General features: G+C 42.9%; 1 protein-coding gene across 2 annotated transcripts in view; it reads right to left on the reverse strand.

The window, feature by feature from the left end:
• Nucleotides 1–458: 458 nt before the first annotated feature.
• Nucleotides 459–21,986, reverse strand: part of LOC110979510 (exostosin-like 3) — a 29,187-nt gene continuing 7,659 nt past the window's right edge. For both annotated transcript variants that reach the window (XM_022235354.2, XM_087133549.1), the window contains exons 2-7: nt 17,653–19,643; nt 17,395–17,469; nt 16,893–17,023; nt 16,436–16,580; nt 16,180–16,308; nt 459–9,101 (exon numbers count right to left, since the gene is read on the reverse strand). In XM_022235354.2, the coding sequence (XP_022091046.2) occupies nt 8,898–9,101; nt 16,180–16,308; nt 16,436–16,580; nt 16,893–17,023; nt 17,395–17,469; nt 17,653–19,536 (2,568 nt within the window). In that variant the 5' untranslated portion in view covers nt 19,537–19,643 and the 3' untranslated portion in view covers nt 459–8,897. The remainder of the gene's footprint in view (nt 9,102–16,179; nt 16,309–16,435; nt 16,581–16,892; nt 17,024–17,394; nt 17,470–17,652; nt 19,644–21,986) is intronic.

Raw genomic sequence — 21,986 nt, forward strand, 5'->3', positions numbered from 1 at the left:
ATTGGAGGCGAAATTAATCTTCGGAAAAATAGCTGCTATTTATAAAACAAAATGTACTTACAACAGGTGGCTACAGAAATAGGACGAAATGGTACTGTGGGAAAGTAGTCAGTAACTCTTCGGGTTTGTTTCTAAACTTGAACAACAATGAATCACTAAACAAGGACATTTCAGAAGTTTTTGTTCGCATGTCAGTGCAACACTGAAGCTTCTTCCCCTGAATAACACCATCGTGAGTTTTGCTCATTAATTTCGAAATTCGAAGCAACATAAAACCTCGAAGACCTCAAAATACCTTTTAAATAAAAAAAACCACAATAATCAGCAGGTTAATGAAAGACAAAGGTACATTTTCAGGTATTGCCAAACAGATTGCCTTGATAGACCCTGCAATGATAATACTGGGAATACCCATTTGAAAAGAGAGGACGGCATAAAAAATTGCATGGATGGCCGTATTGAATTTCCACCTGAAAAGAAGTTAAAGCTACATGAATTTCAAATATCAACACCATATAAATTAAATATCAATATTTATAACCCCATAACCATTTTAATGTAAAAATAAACACGATTTAAAACAAATATATAGCAGATGACCTGGAAGTTGAAACCCAACTCAATAAATGCAAAAGTATAAACCGCTGTAGACCTCATATCAGCATTTATATTGCGTCATAATAATATCATTATTCTATTAGGAGATTTCAATGCTTTAAAATGCAGCATTATTTAAGATGGCTTGACTATGACTCAGTTACCCAGTTTTGTTTCAGAAAACTCAACGTTTTGTTCCCTCGGGTGCACGTGATCACAGAATCTTTATGTCGAATTCCTAAACAGGCAAAGACTCAAGTTTGCACTCGCCCATTAAGGGATTCTCACTTAATAGGCCTATCGGCCCTTGGCTTACTGGTTATGAATGGTATAATTCTGTTTCGAATGTTGCAATTGTGTATCAGGCGCATAAATATGTCAGTGATGTGACAAATCAGCACTATTTTCATTTTCCAGAAATTTCATTTGTTAAACGTAAGAACGATTACACCAGCTAAAACATCTGATGCAAGAACGTCAACTGAAAGCTTTTGACAACAAACATGTCAGCTACATCCCTCCAATAGACTGACTGCGCCAGCTAAATCACGTGACTTATAGTGGGTATCAATGCCATAGCAACGTGTGTTTTTTGTGTTGTTTACAAACAACACAACCAAGTTACGGTATAATACCCTGCACATCATAAGTCATCAGGTTACCTACCGGCAGCTTTATTTTTTGGCAAATGATACTTCGGAGACACTTTGCTTTTAGTGGACGCCGTGTTTGTCGATATTTAATGCCCACTACAGGTCACGTGACTTAGTGGGCGCAATCGGTCAACTGGATAGGCTTACATAATAAAGATCTGGGTCTGGTTAATGAGCAGAAGTCTAAATACTATAATGATTAGAACGCTTCTTTCAGATCTGGCCATCCTGAAAAATGGCATCGGCAGTTAAAAATATTGGTTATTTCAAAGTTGACCTAAGTATCGATTTAACATGCGTATATGGAGCTCAAAGATTATCTTGCTAACATTTGTAATCAGGTACCTGCTTTAGATAACAAATAGTTACCATGATATTTGCCATTGGAGCCCCACCTCTAATATATCGTTACCAAGTTCTAACAGAAATGAACCTTCTTAATTCACCAAAAGCCGGTAGTCCTTTGGATTTGCCTGTTAGATCAATTAAGGAATTGTTTGTTGAAATTGCCAATCTTTGAAACTTTTTGAATAAATGCACTGAACAACAAGTTTTTCCTGGATTGTAGAGGATTGCTACAATCATTCCCGTACCTAAAGACAGCGAAATCTCTTTTTTAAAACCAATTAACACCAATTGCACTCACTCTCATTTTGGCACGCATATTTGAATCATTCATAGCTGAATGAATTTTATAGGATTATAAAGATGAACAAAGAAATTGACTGGAGCGGGATTAGAACCTGAGGCCTCTGGAATACCGTACCAGTGCTCTACTAACTGACTAGTCAGTTTCCCTACATGATTTGTTTCATGATTTATGTTAAAAAAAAAGCCGTATCCTCTTTGAGTGATCCCTGTTTACCACTTCCCAGGTTGTATTGTAATATTGGGGTGTGATCCCTGGTTACATGGTGTTTCAGGTTTAATGGCTTCTGGCTATAGCGCCCCCGAACAGAGATATTGACAAATGGGAAGAGCCACCAACATAGGGCTGGGTAGCTCAGTTGGTAGAGCACTGGTACAGTATTCAAGAGGCCGCGGGTTCAAATCCCGCTCCAGTTAACTTCTTTGTGGATCTTATAGGACATCAAGTGAAATCTAGATATTAAACAATACGGTGATATGAAGGGTTTGTAGCACAACGCAATACTTGGCAGATCTCTTAAATTTCATTTGTGTCGGATTTGATAATGCCAGGTCATTTTGCTCAGTTTTGTAAGATTGAGTTTACCAAAGCTTTTGATCATCATACAATTGTAATCCCAAAGCTATTAGACCATGGAGTCATTGTACCTATTGCTTGCAGCTTTCTCACCAAACGTGTAAATTGAATGATCAGATCTCTTCTACTCCTACAATTACATGTGGGGTGCTACCGAGTTCAAAGTTGGGTCCTATTTTTGACACTTGCCAACGATGCTGCAATACACTTTTGCATACGATGAAAGTATGTATGACTACCTGACACTTGGTGATATTATGAAACTTGGGGATCAATCACAGTTAAGAATCTCACCATCATGATCTCTCTTGATGTTGTCAACAACATAAGCCATCCAAATGTCAAAATATGATTATCAGCTATTTAAGAGGTAATGTGCCGAAATATGTGCTTTCAACTAATGGGGCAAACCTACATCAGGTTTCACGTTTAAAATTATTTGAAAACACAATTCGGAATGATTTGAAGTGGAATTTACATGCCGCTCTCCAGAGTTTCTCAAATATTATACATATTACATAATCTCAATAAGCCAGTGCTCCCACTACCAACGTGGTTACCTGTTTATACTGCCTTTATCAGACTCATATTGGAATAGGCCCCTATACATGACCTGTATGCATGCAGTGGCGTATCCAGCTTTTGGTGTTATGGGGGCAAATCCAAGATTGAATGCGGCTTCGGGCTCATTCAACATGATATTTGGGGTAAAAAAAGATCAAAAGCCTTACTCACGGTCCCAACGTCCTTGCCTTTTATTTGCTTGTGCAAATTGCCCCCATCCCCACCCCCCCAGATACGCCACTACCTGTATCACATTCATCAATCTCAAAAGAACAAAGTAATTCGTTTGAAAGAGTGCAAACAGATGTATGTTCACTCCTTCCACTTAGTTTGTGCGCATGCGCTAAAATACGGTAAAGTCGTGGTCACCTTTGTTGCTTGTTAAAATGGCGACGCTGGCCAGCAAACGATTATACGAAAATCCATCAGCGGAGATCTCCTGCATTGTGTAAAAGTTTGCTAAATTTATACCACAAAAATATTATCACGCTTATTTTCATTTTGTGATGCGTTTCTTGTTAATCATAAGTGACTTCTCGGAAAAAATGGGGTGAAAGATGTCTGTGTATGCTACATTTCATAACGCAAAAGAGGGTATTTTACAAACGAAATTTTGAATTATTCCCAGATTTTTCCATACATGCTATATATCTTAGTAATTGAAATAGTGTTTGGAAAAGGATACCATGTTATGTTTAAATTATTGCGAATTGGCTTTCGTTAGTTTTATCAATTTCAACTTTGGCTCTCTGTCGATTAATGGTCGGCCATGATGTATGTGTGCAAATGTGTACGTACTTGTACATATATCATGTACACGTACTCCATCAACGCGCGAATAGGCCTAAATGCACTTCTATGGACAAATGATTCTTGTGCGAACAATTCAATTTGCAATAACTTGAAAATACTACTGATGATTATATCAGGTCTTCATACACAAGGTACTTTATTTCATTAGTTTGGATAATTCATTTTACCGCATCTACGGTCAAATGCATTATACATACATGACTTTCTTTGGCACACTTGGTCTTGCCTATTGCTGGCATATGAAATTTCCCTGTCAGGTATTTGCTACATTATACGTCATCCCATTGGCATCCTGCTAGATTCATTTATTCATGTTTCTCTGTAATGGACCAATGAGAGCTGGCCAAATCGTGCAATCTCGGGGAGAAGGCGCGAACGATAGGATTAAGTGTCACTTTTGCTGCAGCTATTAAACGAGCAACTTCGTTCATTTCGTTTTCCGGTGAGGCGGTATATTTTTCTGGGTTTTGTACCTTGGATGGACCTTGGAACATACCTTCGTCTGGAGCTGCGGGTGCCAGCAAGCTTTTGCCACATCCAGGGTGTCTTCTCTTGGGAGGTACTTTGGTTTTCCTGTGCCTCGCCAGATATCATCTTGGCCTTTGTGGAAGTTTCACTAAACGTTTGGCCAAGGCCTTGCCTACACAGCCCAGCTATGTACGGCAGATATTTCGCCCCCTTGGTCTGCTCTGCTGGCGCCATACCGCTTGCCTTGCATGGATTTTGTTTGAAGAATATCTGTTTCCAGCGGCAGTGTTAACGTTGCCGGTCTTCTAGGGAGCCTACTTCACCAATTGAGTCGGCAACATCTTCGACATGCCCCGGCCGAGCCGCGGCGGTGGGAGACCCTGTGCCCTTCTACAAAACGTCGGCAGCCTACTGCGCCCCCCCGCTAACAGGACCGGGCCAGTTTCCGGCGGTACACCTGTGTTGTCTCCAACGAGCGAGCGGGATGCCTACAGCTGGACCGACCACTACAGCTACAAGTGTCGACTGGGATCCCTGCCCAGCGCCTTTTTCCTGTTCGCCCCACGTTAGAACGGGTGCGCTTGTACATGGTACCTTGTGGGGTACCGGAACAATGGAAGGTACCCCACAAGGCCAGTTTTGCTCCTTGTGGGGTACTAAAGTGGTACTCCACAAGAATTTCACGAAATAAATACTTCAAACTTACTCAAAAAGGAGGAATTTTCAAGTGCCATTCATCTGTCGCAAAATAAAGTGTTTAGGCCTATATAAGGGACATACGGTCAAAATTTCAACCCAGGAAACTAAATTTGGTTGAAATGGCAGTGACTTGAATTTTTTTCGTGTTGTGTGGGAGTGTTATACACGATAACAAAGGAAATACCCCACAAGTATACATATGTAAGGGTGTGTGAGTTTGGCAATGCGCCACCGTGTTGGGAATATCGACGTCCGTGCCGTCGCATCACGAGTTTGTTTCCACTGTGGACACTACCCTCCGCGTTGGGCCTAGTACTAGTTTAGTGTTAGCAGCAGTGTCATTTCTGGGTCCTCTGTTGAACTTTGCTATGGGCCTAATGGGGCTAGGTTTGCATCTGGGGTTGGTTTTAATGCGGGGGCTGGTGAAAATTTATTATTTATAGCTTGTTTATAGGCATGGGCTTAGCGTGAATATGCTGGGAGGCAACGCAGCGCTTGGTCACCATTCTTTGCCGGCATTACCACCCGTTCAATCAGTGTACAGTGCCGACGCTCCCCTTACTGTGCCGAGGCTGCCGACCGATACCGGTTCAAACGGGGGAATGGGCCAGAGTCGAAACGTCGTGGGGGATAAAGCCAGCTTGCTGTATAGTAGGCCTCGTCCAATCTTTTCGGCACCAGATGGTTTTTCCTCCGGGGGTTTAGACCTTTATGTTTCACAGGCGACAAAAGAGAAAATTTGGAAAAGTGAATATATTGATTTGGCGACCCTCTATAGTTATAATGCTGTCTCGGCCTTATCGAATGCAAATGCTAGCCCCTCCATGACACTGGAAGGGGGCCAAGTGGTTCTGCAGCTTGCGGCTCCCCAGAGGTAGAAAATTGATTCCATTGACAAATGGACTAGCGCTTTCCATGTTTTATGGCAGTTTTGCAACATGTCATCCAGGGCGTGTCGCACAGCTTTTGAAGTATGTCGAACCGCCAAAGAAAGTTGCTTTGCAATTTCCAGGCAGTAGGGTTGGCGTTTCTTCGATGACAAGTTCCATTTGCGCCAGGAATGTTACCGCCTTCGTTCGTGGGCAGAGCTGGATGTTGAGCTGTAGGCCACAGTAGCAGCTGCATTTAGTTTATCCCGGGCTAGCAACACGTTTGCCAAACCTGCTTCGACCAAAGGCGGCGTCAGAGCTGGCGTACCTTCCAGGCAGTCTATGTTGCGGTCTGGGCAAGTTTGTTTCAACTTCAACTCAGACAAAGGGTGCCACTGGCAGGGGTGTAAGTTTGCGCATAAATGTAGACGGTGCGGGATCGTTGGATATGCTGCTTTTGCCTGTAACAATCGCCCAAGGTCTGGCGTTGTGGGGAGTGCACCAATTTAGGACTTACCACCTCTATAAGTTTCCTTATTAGGACAATTTGTAAGTCCTTGTATATTGTTACCGTAACCGTTGTTTTAAGCGTAGCTGGCACCCATCTGTTCCAGTGGGACTTATCCAACCGCAAGTACCGGCGGTGGAGACACTGTGCAATTTCTAATATAGATTACACCATTCTGTAAGCACAGGTGGCATCCACATTTTCTAGTGGATCTTATCTATCCATACGCAAGTACCAGCGGGGACCAAAATATGTGTACTTTCGGTGATACATGCATACATGTATCTATATACATGTATGGTAGTTAACAGTTTTGGTTTCTTGGGAACTAATTATGGAATATTTAGTTGGCATTTTTCATTTCTGCTTCAAGTTGAACGGGTATAATAGGCCTACTTATTGACAGGCGTATCTTTGGGGTTTCGAGTTTTTATATCGGCATCCATGTTGTTTCATGTTGACACCTGTATCAAACGTGCTGGGTGTCTTATTTTGTACAGATGTTTGGTGAGCTTTACTCCTGTAGCAAGCGTGCTGGAGGTGTTGGTACATATTGTGATACTTTCATCCCCTCGGGTAAGCGTGTCCAATGTTTGTTAGTAGCACCTTTAGCAAGCAAGCTGAGTGCCTGTTTGATGTTCATGTAAGAGATGCATGTATTTTGGGCAAGATGTAGCCTTTTCTGTTGACGGGGAAACATCCCTATTTCTAGTTGATCGCTCATTGACACATTTAGAGGTTGAATAAAAGCAGTTATGTAAGATGCAACAGACAGTCAAAGTTAGTCTACGGTTCTTTCATTGGATTGTCCATGTTTAAACTGGAGAAGTGGTTTAAAAATGTGAGAGACCGCGGGAGTATTTTCTTTCAAATCTGGATCGTATTACTTTTTTACATCACGTTTTCAGAATCTGTTTCAATTTTGTGAAACTGGGTTCATATAATACGGTGGTAAAATATTGTCTGATCGATTTTTAGTCAACAGGTTATCTCCGTTTGTTTGTATTTTATTAAAAATAAGTAATGGTCTCCATCCGCGAAAAGAAGTGCTGGAACAGTGTCCCACGTCGTCTGCCTCAAAATCCACGAGTAAAGTAGTCGAGTATGCATGCACTAACTCTTAACTAAGTGGTGCACAAAGGGAGTGAAGATACGTAAACAACGGTCTTTTATACCTCTTTGGCTCTCAATACAATAATTATTACGAGGCCTTAAAACAATTGAAATTACAGTAATTAGCCATTAGATGGTCTCAATTGTTTATTGAATTTGAAATTACTTACTGCTGACAGATTCCTGGATATGCTCCCACAGCAAAGCGAAAATGGTCCTCGACTCAGAAGTAGAAATTACATTTGTCTTCTTGTTCCAACGCGCAACACTGAGTATTATAAGCGCTCGCCTATACCGTGTTTGGCCAAAGTATTGTAATAGGGACACTGTTTTTATTATAATCATTTTTTCATGTTTTTGATGGTTGTATAGATATTGACTGATATTATTTTTGTGAATTTATTTTGAAATAATATATTTTGGGGTATCTATGCAATCAACATGATGTTGTTTAATTCCAAATTGTTGTAATTTTTGTGTATTTTAAAAACCTCAATTTTTTTAGTGCAAAACAATCATTTTTATTTGTTTGCCTTGTTTGATATTTTGACATGAATAAACCAACTATATCATGTTGTCGGATGCTAAAGAAGCCATGCGTTTTACACATGAACCAATAGAGAAATAAAGCATCAGCTTTCTTCAGAATAATTCCTTAAGTACCTGCCCATCAAGTCACATTTAAATGAAACATGGTAGTAACTTTGACAATGTGCTACAGTCCGTTTTTTTGCTGCATACTTGTTTTTTCCATATTTGAAAAATCTGTTACTCTTTTCCATCCGACGTGACTGACGTCATATATTTTGACTTATAGCTAGTCATGCATTATTGTCCTTTTTGTTTGCTTTCTGCAACTAATGCAGACAAACCCAAAGGATTCTCACACTTTATGGTGCCCATGCTTCCCTGCATGGTCTTATAGTCTATGATGTATTTGAACAGCCTCCGTATAAAGCTGGGAACGTTCATGGGTTTATTTGCAACTTTCTTATGTTGCAGGTTTTAAGTACTGCCTTATACTTTCAGTGGAATTCGCCAATTTTGTTGTTTGAGTTTTTATCTTTTAATCCATTTCAATTTTTGGTCCTGGTATTTGTACTTTGTTTCCCCTTCAAACTTTTAAAATGTTATTTTAGACAAGATTGCATTTTTGACACGCTTGGAACTGAGATCGCACAACGTTTTTGTAAGGGAGCTGCTCGCAGTAAAGCACGTCTCTGTTTTTTAACGAGAGACGGCATGTTGGTTAAAGCACCAACATGCCATCTTTTGTTCCCACTGTGGGAAGAGACCAATGTTAGCTACACGTATTCTAAGACACTGGTCACCCATCTAGTTATATATGTACATTGCAATAAAAAACACTTATCGATTAGCCGAGGGGTTTACACTTCCTTGTAGCAGGTAGGTTCTTTGTCTCCTTGTCCGTACATGATAGAGTTAGCTTGGTACTGCGTATAGAGTAGTGGTGTGTATCCGAGGATCTCGCCGAAGTACCGGACACACTGAGTGCGCTTGATGTAGTGAGACTTGTGAGCAGAAATCGAACTCTTGCAATTTACACATGGAAAATCTGAGTGGCCACCAACCTACAAAGAATGATAAAAAGGAACACACAATACACGTAATTTTGGTCACTGATCTTTGTATAGTGGCTGGATAGATTTCTCGCCTATTGCTGAACACAAAAAAGAATTAGGCCTTCATAACTCGATTTTAAAACTCCAGTTACAAGCCCAAAGATTACACGACCGTTTTTGTAAGATCTTTGCTAGGATCAAGTAGCCGCCTTGGTCACTAGACGAATCGTGTCAACTTTTTCAAAGACATTTCATGGACTTTCAGGTACAGGCCTACTGTGGTTGATATCAGCGGATATTGAGAATACTTTATTCTCTTTGCACATTTTCCCCACTCGCATTTGACTTCTAATGAAATTCCTAAACCCGTCTTGGTATTTGTCGCATGCTGATAACACTGATATTGGACGTGGGTGAACGCAGGCTGCGTCTAAGAAATCATAGAGCGGACACCCTACACCTGACGTCACCTTATCTTAGTAATGTAACGGAAAGTGTAGAGACGTACAGCCAGTCTAACATATAAATGGACTGTACATGTAAATAGTAGGTGCATGAATGCCCGTGCACAATAATTAATCAGGCTTATGGTCTTATACATGTACTGGTGTACAGTGTGGTGTCTACCTGGTTAGTAGTGCTCGGAAAGTGCTCTGTAGTAGGCAGCGTTGAATAAGGTAATGGTGTCAGCAGTGGGATAATTGTGATTGCTTAAGTGATTTCTCTGTGACATTATTTGATTGCACATTGTGTTTTGACTTGTATTGTCCTGCTGTACTGTTGGGGCTGTTTTTCAGTCATAAGAAAAGGCTCCGTGCATGATCAAGCAGGCACCTCAGATGCTGAGGCTGAGGTGCAGCAACTACGGGTGGAAGCACAATTTCTGCAGTGGGAGAAAAACCTCATTGCAAGAGAAGTTGAAAGCTGCCATTGCATCGCAGTTTGGTGGTTCCCTGCAGGGCGGGAACTCGGGCACGCTTGCTGGGAGCCGGCAGGTGCTCCATCAGGTTAACACTGATGTTGAGCAGAGGTTGCCCGAAGAGACTTATTGGTATGTCTCTGGTGCAACAGGGAGACGAGTGTCGGGTGCAAAGGTGCCTGAGTGGGCTTCCAAAGTGGGGAGGGAGGTGAGCCTTATGGAGAGTACACCTCTAAAAGACCCAGGCTCAGGAATAAAACTCCATGCAGGGTGGACGCCAATCGCCTGGGAGCGCAAAAGTCAAGTCATTGATGACCTGACGCTGTTCCTGTCAGGCAAGGGCAAGGTGCATGCGGCTTGGAACATGGTAAGTCGAGAACTAAACGAACCTTCTTTTGTGAAAAAGTCACCCTTATACAGGTGCACAGTGAGCTGCTAAGTTTTGCAACTCGACCAGTCGAGGCGAAGGCCCGCAGTTCAGTTGAAGGAGTAGGCAGCTTGCCAGTGGGTCTTTGACCACTGAAACGAGAGGCACATATCCATTGTGGCTTGGGTCAGAAAGGAAGTTTGGAGCGACTCAATCTCAGACCAAACATAACTCCTGACCAGTATAGTGAGATAGTGCTCTGGAAGGAGTACTTCAGCCTATCCAAATCATGTCGAGAGGTAAACCAGTGGAGCGAAGAGCAAGCTGCCAAGTGGCTGGCCACAAGCTTGCAAGGAGGACGCCTTGCGGTTGGTGGGTGACTCTGGCCAAAAGCACACATAGAGTGCGCTGGTCAAGTTGCTTGAGCGCAGGTTTGGGTCGGCTCGACAGAGTAAAAACTATGTTGTTGAGCTGAGGCACCAGCGCCAAAATCCAAAAGGAAAGCTCGTTGAAGTTAAGGAAAGTAATCAATGTCTGCACGGTGCAACCATACCTTGGGACTCAGGAAGAGGCTTGAGAAAAGTTGGCAAAGAACCACCTCATCGATACCGTTGAGAGCACGAGAGGGTATCAATATGGCTCGTCCAAAAGCTTTCGACGGAGCAGTCCAGGCCAGGTTGTCCTAAAGACAACTTTAAATAGGTCGAACAGCACAGATCGCTAGATTGGAAGCCCAACAAGTCGGCTACGACTTTAAACTCTAAAACATAACACAGTTTGGAGATGATGAAGTCATTGTCAGGTCAGATCAAAGGCCAGGGGCACGGCAAGGGCGCGTCTTCTCCGAATAGACCGATTCCCTGACGCCATGACTGTGGTGTTCCCGTCACTCAGGCGCGCATTCCTAAACTTGACGAGCACGTGATTTTGGTGGCAGTGCACTCCCATTGGCTGATGAGGAAGCATTCAATGTGCATTTCTTTTGTTCACGTGCGCGTGGGGGGTACGGCAGTAATGGCTCCTGGTTCTTGTCACCGAATCCTGGGAAAGCCGAGCCTGGAACCTCTAAGTGTTTCAAGTGTGGTGAGAAAGGGCATTTCGCCCAGGACAGCAAGAAAGCTACGAAGCAGGGAAACGGCGGTCACCCCCCCCCCGACCTGCGGGGCGGCTGAGAGGCCAAAAGGGTCCAAAAGACGACTCGGTGATGGTAACGTGGAGGAGAAAAGAGATCCAAGCAAGACGACGAGCAGCGAATAATTTCTCTGCCTATTCCAAGCCGCGGTCTTCGTTACGGGTTGTTTGATGATGTGGATGGATAAGATCAACCAAGTGTCAATTCTTAATTCTTAATCGACACGGGGTCAACTTACACATTATTATAGTAGTGAGGTCTACTACGAAATCCCAAGAGAGAAAAGAGCTATCTTGGAAACAGGAGATGTCCAAGTGAAAACAGATAAACGGGAGACAACTACTTATGCTGGGTATAGCTTTGGAGAAGGAGCAAGTTGGGGCGAATTACTTACCCCGTGAAGACGGTCTTTGCTGAAATGAAGTACTGTGGTATCCTGGACATAGATTTTCTCGTGCCAACAGGTAGAAACATAGAACTTCTAACTGAGGGAGCAGAGGCTCAGTGGTGAGCAAATAAAGTTCACAAATGTTGCAGCGAGCCCTTTGTTGGACGTGTTGTGGTTTCCCAAACAGTAATCTCAGCAGGTCACAAAGTTGTGGTCAAAATAGTTTGGAAGAGCGCAGACGTGCTCGGCCAGCCCTGGTAAAACCGATGCAAGGTGATGGTGCCTTAGCCAAGAAAGGCTTGATGCTTGTCAGATCTCTGGTTGAGAGTGAAGCTGATGTTGTGCTGTTGCGGGTCTTTAATCCCGGCAGGGAGAAAAGGGTTGCCCGTGAGGGGACAACAGCGGGAGTGATTTCCAAGGTTGACGCCAGTTCAATTCATGAGGAGTTGGACGTGTGAACTTTAATAAACAGCCAATGTAAAGGCCAAGTACAGTGGGGAAGTCCGGAAATGTCTAATAGACCTCTAAGAAGTGTTGTCCAGGGATGACCATGAAATCGATCATACAGACGTTGTCAAGCATCACTCAGACACTGGTGATGCTAAGCCGATAAAACAGCGGGTGAGGCGTCACCTGTGCCTACATCAGCAGGAGATTCAGGAGCTAATACCTTCGATAGTCTCTGGGCAGCAAATGTCGTCCTTGTGGACAGAAGGATAAAACGAAATGCGTTTGCGTTGACTACCGCAAGTAGAATTCGGTTACCGTCGAGGATGCATATTCCATTCTGCGTACTGATGAAACATTCAATGCCTTGAGAGGGTGAAGTGGTTCTGTTCCTCGATTTAGCATCTGTGTACTGGAAAATCAACAACAATCAAGTCAACCTTTGCTATGAGAAATGTATTGTACCGGTGGAAACACATACCACGGCCACGGCCACTTTTGAGCGGCTCGTGGAAAATGTCAGGGCCGGCTTACAGTGGAAGATCCTACTGATCTATTTGGACGACATCAATGTGTTTGGTCAGACAGTGACCTAAGCCCGTCTCTGGGTAGTGTTTGATCGGCTAAGACACGCCGGACTTACATTGACGACTAGCAAGTGCCATTTGTGTCAAAGGTCAGCGGCACATCTGGGGCACATGGTGTCTTCAGAAGGCGTGGACACAAACCAACAAAAGTTTGAAGCAAATTGGCCCATTCCTAGGTGGATTCGAGAAGCGAGAAGCTTTTGAGGTCTCGCCTCATGCTACTGGAGGTTCCCACGGAGGTTTGCAGGGATTGCAAGCCCACTCCATGCTCTGATGGCGAGGTCAAGGGAAGTTGTGCGGACTGAGAGTTATCAGGAGGCGTTTGAGGAGTGGAAGAGCAGGCTCCGAGCCGCTCCAGTTCTTTCATACCCGGTTCCTGAAGGTGACCTCATTTTGGACACCGATGTCAGTGTTAAAGGCCTCGGGGCGATTTTTTCTTAGTTCCAAGATGGTGACGAAACGGTGCTTGCTTACGTGAACCAGAAGCAAACCTCAGAGAAACTACTGTGTCACTCGTCAGGACTACTTGGCTGTGGTGGTATATTTGAAGTACTTCAAGCAATATCTATGTGGCTGAAGGTGACGGTTGGAACTGACCATGCTGCATTGTGGTGGGTACTTAATCTCAAGAACTGTTGGGATTGAGGACTAGAAGGTTGGAAGTTCTGTCTCAGCACGACCTGGTTGTAAAGCGCAGAAGTGGCAGGAAGCATGGAAATACTGATGGATTGTCGAGACGGCCATGCAAACAGACTAATTGTGTGGCCGTGATGAAGAGGTCAATGAAGTTCAGACAACTGGTGTGGTATCCGAGGGTCAACCTAAGGATAGAGAGTTCTTATTTAGGGGCGTGGCTGCCTAAGCAACCCTTTCACAAAGTGCTCAATGGGAAAACTATTTGAAGGATGACACTATGAGTTGGCTCATAAGGTTAAAGGAATAGGGCTAGAATCGCCCGAGCGGAAGACAATTTCCCACTTATCAGCAACCTGCAATACCTATTGGTCGCAGTGGGACCAGTCGGAGGTCCGTGACGGAGTGATTGCACAGAGGATGATGGAAAGTCCATACGGTGGCTTTCAGTGTTGCCCCTGAAGTTCCGCAATGAAATTATGGCTGAGCTTTGCATGTGCACATGTGCATGAACATAATGTACATGCGCGCGTACACAAGTCATGTAAACACGTATACGGGACTGCACTTGACCCGCGACTCGCCGTTGCAAAAATGATACTCAAATGCCAGCCCTTACAAGAGAGAGACGCAAGGGTATCCTCCTCTTTGTCAAAAGTTTGACAACACAATAACTCCAGGCTGTAAGAATTAATTGTGAACATCAAATAATGTCTACACGAGACGGATTTTTCCATAACAAAATGTCTAGATTCACACGTTTTTGCGCGAAAATTTGGTTCAAATTCAAACTGTTTAAAAGAAATTTATCCGGCGGATTCCAAGCTTTTGCATGCAATCAATTTAGATACTCCTCTACTTTATTTCACTACTTTTTTTAATTCTAGGAAAACTCAATTTTAAGAGAAATTGATCTATTCAGTAAAAACACTACTCTTGGTTATTTAAAACCACATTTTGCATTACATTTTTTGACACAGGACATGAAATCAATGCTATTCATAATTAAAATAATAAATGTAATTTGGATTTATCATGAAAAATTCCATTATTTATGGTTGGTTTCCTGAAATTCCTTCAACAAAGACAACGCCTCATTTTGCCACCAGAGCGCGCGAAATCAGACATAGCCTGTTGCTAAATTGTTGGTAAGCACAAATTTGGTCACGCACAAGGTTGGTAATGAACGCCATGAACATAATTATGTGGACTAAAGGCTAACACGGATTTGAATCACGATCATCCTAGAGATCCATGTGAAACAAAGACTTTGCTCTATGTCTGGACACTTCTACACTGACTGCGTTATTTTCCGCGGTGAATCATAGTCTGTTGCCACTCACACATTTATATTGGGTAAAGCAAATACGTTAGGTTCCACTCCACCTTCAACGATTCCTGTTCCTCTATTTCGGAATAAATCTCACAATTAGATGGACTAGCTAAGAGTGATTTACGCGTCTTAAAGATTAATGAATATGTGCTTGGCCAGTCTTCAACGTGCATTTATGACTGGCTAAGGCTATTAGGAGAGTGGATGCGACTAATGCCTGAGCTGCAGGTGAGGTCATTATCAGCGTTCAGTATCCTGAACCGGTCTTAAACGTTTTTCCCATTCATAAATACCCTTTTTAGTCAGATAGTCAAAAGAAATCAACATATGATAGATTTCTAATGATTTTATTGTAGAATTTTACTTTCATTTCCCTGAACACCGCGTCCATTTCATTTTATAATTGTCCAAAATAATTTTTTATATGGACTTAGCGAGCGCGGCGAGCCTTGTGCACGCAGAGTTTGACCAATCAGAATCGATTAAACTGTCTCGTATCCAGGCGCCAGTGTGTGGTTTACGCAGCGGGCATTATTTCTCAGCGGGCATCATCATATGCTAATACACGTACGGTCAAGTCGTACGTTGTTATAGGGAGACTGTGTGAGGTAGTTATGAATGTGTATTTGCTACACGTCATCGTAAGTCCTCGCTTCACTACATTTGGGGCGTAACAAAGTCAGCTTACATGTATCTTCATGTATGCCTGTTATGCGTTTCCACCCACTAATTCATCAAACCAACACAGAACAAAATTTTACCCCGTGTTTCCGAAATCAGCCCAGTTGGCTGTGGAAAAAATGCCTCTTATTTCTTTTTTCTTGATTTTCAGCCGATAAATTAATTATATAGGCCTATTGGGTAGCCAATCTATCTCCAAAACCCTCAGTGTCGAAATATTTGAAGCCCTTTGGGTTAAGATCAGCTAGCCGGCTTATCAACAGTTTAAGATTGGCCACGTGATGGTCTCTTCGACCAAATGGAAAGGCTAAACGGTGTTTGGTATATTCTAAAACATAATATGACATGGCATGGAAACCAGCCTAGATTTTTAGGGTTCCATCTGCTTTGGTGCTTTATTGGATGCATAGCGCATTACATGAAGAAAACTCCTATTTCTCTCATCAAAACCTTCCAACAAATTTAAAGCATCACCACCATCACTGCAACCGGTAATTCTACTTCACATGAATTTAAATGTAAAGGTGCCAAATTCAACTTTGGAAAGCAGTAGCTTATAAAGTGATTCCCCGCTGACGACTTTGATAATTGTGCACTCACCTTAATGGGAGCTTTTCTTGACACAAAGGAAACCATGAAATTCATAGCGATGTCTTCACAATTCATGATTTTGTCTACATGGTCTCTGATGGCTTGTGGCATTACGTAAGAGTAAACATAGCTGTAGTACTGTAGAAGGAAACAAACCAAATACATGTACTGCCCATTTAGCCATGCATTTTTACAATTTATATATCCAAGCTTGAAATTAAATTTTGTGCACTCTAACGGACGACTTCGATCAAGACTAACTAACCTTGTGCAAAAAGGCTGCTCCGGTAAGCACCATTGACACCTCACACGACTTTTCTGCGTCATATCTGAAGTTCTTGTTGTTCACATCCATTGCGTGGTTACGGCCGGGAAAACCCACAATCTGGTCCCGGTTCTCGCGCCATACTCTTAAAAAGAAGAAAACCCATTTTAATACGTTTGTAAAAGTGGCTGCATGGGAAAATCTGCAATGGAACGATCCAGTAAGCCCCGCCCACTAAGTACATTAACACTTGTTCTTCTCCAGTATCACAATACAGGTATCAGCTGCGCCCATCTAAAATACATGCGTACACGCATTTTGGACTTTTGTGCACACATAATTGGACACAAATCATGGCTGTGATTGGTCAGGAAAACAACGGGGCGGGGCTCAATTGATTGGTCTATCATTAGCTGATTTTCAAGTAGGTGCCCCCATCAACATGAACAACACACACCTGAAAGCTAAATGGATCTCATTATGCGTCAGCCTGTGGATATCGTCGTCTAGGCAAAGAATGGCGTCAGTTTCGATCTCGTCAAACGGAAGAAACCGATTGTTCATGCTATTCTTCGCCTGTAGGATAATCTGTGTAAGGAATACCACGTAAGGCTTATACTGATTAACTACAACATATCTTCCTCAGTGAATAAAGACCACAATCCATGCATGATGGTCTTTTGTTGATTTTTGCTAAGGCTCAAGGGCATACCAGAATCTGGTCTGGTTAACCTTTGCGCCTAATTTCTGTATTTTTCAGAAGCTCTATGGCCAGACCATAAACTTGTTCAAGGAATGGAGATACATTTTCAGACTCTATGCTTCTAACATGTGGAACAATCAAGATATTTTTTTGAAACACGTCACCTTAAAAGGAGGGGGGTGTAATAAAAACTAATTGACATTCACATATGAGTGTGTCCGAGTCAGCCTTCACAAAACTCCACGGGCTACTATACCTGCATAGGTACCCGTTGTTTCGGCCACTTCGCATATAAAGACGGCGGCTTTGGATGATTCCACACTATCAAAACCTGCAGCAACAGTCAAGGAAGGATGTTGGTGAAAAATTAAAGAGGAAAATCCAGGGTTTAAGTATCCTTCAAAATTTACATTTTGATTCCAGGGAACATAGAAACATCTCTATCGGTAGATAGTCTAATAAATATTATACTACACGGATATTGTTTATGGACAACTCTGTAGACCTATTCTACCTTGTTCATGTAGGGCAGCCCTTGAAGGCGCCCAAGGAGTGTGATCAGCTGAGGTTCTCTGTCGTAAGTCATAATGATGACGGTGAACTGCTCAATCGGCGAATTGCCCCCAAGCGACTTTCGAAACACCTCCCCGGTTTTCCTGGTTCCTTTACTGATTGGCTCAAAGGTTTGCCCTGACTTCTCGAAGTAGACATCGGAAGGAAGAACAGGTTCTATGGGCGTGCTGGGATAAAGGTGGTAAGGCCCAGGGAATGAGTTCCAGGAAGGCTCCCGCGCCCAGCTCAGGTACGAAGAGTTCCGTAGGTATTTTGTAGATGATGAAGAGCGTTTCTGGGTTGGCCCAACATCTATTCGAGTTAAACCTTGGCTTGGCGTTGCCGGTATAGGTCTTGGAGGAAGCGACAATCTGGTGCGGAGTGTCGCAAGGATACCGTTCATGACTGCTTCCGTGGAGCTCAGGTACGTCGTCCATAGGAACCACCCCTGGCGGCGCAAGGCCAGTATGTCGCTCTCGTGGATAGACGAGAGATAATGGATCATTTCCTTCGCTCGAGCCTTGGGCAAGATTATCACTGCCTTCTCCCATGCGATGAAGTCGGCAAACGGGAGTCGAACCTGTTCCCCTAAGACGACGGGCACAGCATTTTGCCTCAAGGCTTCGTGTAGTCTCGCCTGCAGCATTGTCGAGGACAAGATCCTGTCAGCGGGGGCTATAATCAACGCAAACGTTGACTGTCTCAGAATTTCAGCTCTCTTCTCATTATTGTCACACATCCACCATTCCGAAGGATACACAAAGTCACGGTCAGCAAGGATTTGTGGGCAACTGAGATCAATATAAACTTGATTTCTGTACACTGTCTTCAAACTCTGGATAGCATTATGGATGCTGTCTACAGAAGGAGAAATCCTGTGTGGTAACTGAACACCCTGGAATGACAGTAGGTATTTTCTCTTGGCTGGTGTCAGCCGAGGTGTTCCATGCCAGTCAAATGTGGCATCTGTCCCCAGAAGCATCGGGGTGACAATATCAAAGCCCGGCCGAAACTGTGACGCTCGAAAATTGGACTGGGCAACGATTGCATGGCTACTGCTGACAGTTTGGAGAACATTGTGGGAAGACACGTTCCTTGCTAAGTTTAAGAGGACGTGATTTTGTCCTGTCCCTTTCCAAGATGGCAGCTTTGAGAAACTCGCCCCTACAGATTTTGTAGGGCTCAATCCGTTTCCACTGGATCCTTCGACCAGAACTAAAAATACGCAGGCAGTATTTTGATCGGAAGTATGGTACGGATTGATTGTCATGACCTTTTCAATACCATTTGGCAACTCTCCACGACCTTGATAAAGGTATGCCGAAAAGTCTGAATTTAAAGGACATCGCGAGTAATCAAAACAGTTGCTCAGCCGACATTCGTTGGTAGGATGGCCACCATGGGTACCATTTTCGAACTCTTGCCTCGCTTCGTTTTGGCAGTTATTTCCTTGGATCCAGGGCTGCAATTTAGAGAATGAGTCAACTTCTTGTACGGCACTCCTAATCTCCTCGCTTTCCGTAAGAAGCTTGCTGATGTAGCGGGCGCACTGGTGGAGTTTCATCTGGAGGTCAGCCTCGTCCCTTCTGCTGGTTGGACTAATACTGTCCAATGCTGGACTGCATACGGTAAAATCAAGTCCGTCAGTACCATCTGTAACTGACTGGGCTAACCTTGTTCTTTTCACTATCCAACCTCCGTTATGCCACACAAGAAGGTAAAAAGCAACAACCACAACTACAATTAACGAGTACAGCTTCCGGCTGGCAAAGCCTTTGCGGAGAACACCCATCGTCTGCATGTCCATGCTGTTGAACAAACAAGTGCTACGTATAGCCAGTTTCATTCAGTCAGTGCTTGTCACATGCAAACACGTAGCATCAATCTCTTTTCTGTTAATTGTCACGTAGACCGTTAGACGATTCAAGACAATGTAGCTTTAGAATCCTGCTCCTGTTTGAAAGCAAAAATTTACTGTTCAATTGCATTTTTTATAAAAGCTCGCAACAATGAGGCAAAATGATCTGAGAGCCATGTGCAAGCATACCGTTTACACTCCTTAAATTCTTTTTGCTTAAGTGCACTAGCCGTGCACGGGGGCGTTGGTCTTTCAGTTTCTTTGATTTTGTAGCCACTTTTATACGTTGGGGTAATTTTTCTGCTCGAGCCCTCTTCTCCAGGCTTGCGCCTGCACTGGTCTTATTACCAGCAGGTGTTATCCAATCGATACCTGCCTACAAATTCCTTCGAAAACAATTGCCTCAGGTCTAAGATAAACATCTGGAATAAAAGGATCCATTCCTCAAAACTTTAACCTTAAGTGGCCAAAGATGGAACAGAAATCCCGTTACCTTTCCCACCGCTGCATTTTCTTTTTATGCCAAACCATTCTAGGAATTTTTAAAGTAAGGTTTGCCGTCATGATTTGACGCTGTTTTCTAAGACACAAGACTATTCTTGTGATTTACGGCAAAGACGTAAAAGTTTCAAGAAATTTTGCAATTTTGCATTATCCGTAAGGATAAAGCACTGCTTCATAAACATTCACATAACAAATATTAATGACCGTTTAACTACATACACGTGGACACACGAAATAATTATTATGAAAAGTTCATGTACGCTTTTGGAAATATGGGTATGTCATCCAAAACTTGCTTTAGTCATATTTGGCCCATGTCAGTCGTTTCTTGATTTAGATTTGAGCACAAGTGTAATTGTCAACTAGACCAAAGACGTGTATCGACTAGCTTTAGTCCTCGAACCCCCACTTTTGAAGGTGGAGTCTTCCTAAAGAAATCGGCGCCTCAACACCTACTAGTTAAATGAACTATCCCAGGTTGCTCTGGGTGCCGTACACAGTTTGCACAACAGAACTTTCGAACAGTACAATAGCTTTCATTTTTGGCCCTACTGGGTTATGGTTGTGAGAGAGTTTGAAATAGGTTTGGAATTTTGTGGTAAACAGTGTGCAGTCGCCCGGTGTTATGTTGGCAGTATATTAGTTAGCACACACCCACATTGAGGCTACACAAAATGAAAAAGACCCATTTTCTCATCCACAGATGCATTATAGATTTCGAAAAGCTTTGACCAAAAGAATACATGTCGCCCCTGAAAAACAGAAGTGTTTGTATGCAACAGCTATCAGAGTTCGACCTCTGATGATATAAATCACCCAATTAAAATATATAATTAAAAAAGCAGCCCTCACCCCCGAAAAGTTAAAACATTTATTTCGTATTTCTAATGGCTGCACGCATGGGAACTATACAGGCTCACTTACGTATTTTAAACTAGGAACGCATTCTATTCGCCCTGAGTTGAGGTGCACCCTCACTGGCGAAAGAAAGACAAAGTGGAACAAAGTTCTCCGACTGGATTCTTACACGCGTTCGGCGTGTACGCGTAAGACCATACGGTCCAGAATAAATTCGTTGTGCGTACTCAAAGTGCTCCGTCAAACGCAGCCGTGAGTTCGTTCTAAATGACTGTAAATTTCATTTAAAAACACGCCCTCTCTTGTTTTCGCTCGAAACGGATACGTAGTAGCGCAAAAATAGTGTATTTGCCGCAAACCATCAGAGTGCAATACAAGCCCTCGACTTTCGCATTCATTGAGGGAATCGTATTTTACAATTCAGCAGAAATTTCCCAATCTAAACTGCAAGTAAGTTCGTTTAAGGTACTATTTACCCGCGAATTTTTGTAGAAAAATGAAAAGCAGACAAGAGTAGTGGAAGGGACCACTTTGGCACACTTTGACCTTTTCTAAAGAAAGAGGAAAAGGTCACACAAATATGCGTAAGCATAGTAACTATGATAATAGTGATATGAATTTGTATTGGATGGATAGAAATAGGGCCTAAAAATGTTTGGAACGGGTCCGGTTTCCTATGAAAAAATTGCACAACATGATGAAATATGATGATTGAAATAGAGCATGAGTCATATTAAGCGAAGTCATGGAAAAGTAATGACAAGGCACTCCAGAAGTGAGCGTTGATCTGAGATAATCCCTAAACAATGGACTGCATGTTGCGCAGGGTAATGGGGATAATCACTTGTACAGTGGACTGTATGTGGCGCCAGGTAATTTACGCATAATCTTTCGGACGAAACTTTCGGCAAAACATAAAAGACATGACAATAGCTGACGGCAAAAAGTTATCTGTACAAAATCGTAATATTTGATGACGACTAAAAGATAATAAAATAAAAGGAGATATTAACCGTAAGTACAGAAGAAGCCTTTGATTAAAGCTATGTCACATAATGGGAGAAGAGGGCTCTTTT

Source organism: Acanthaster planci, linkage group LG02 (assembly GCF_054643075.1).
Source record: "Acanthaster planci isolate LZ-2023a linkage group LG02, COTS_SCS, whole genome shotgun sequence".
Taxonomy (NCBI): domain Eukaryota; kingdom Metazoa; phylum Echinodermata; class Asteroidea; order Valvatida; family Acanthasteridae; genus Acanthaster; species Acanthaster planci.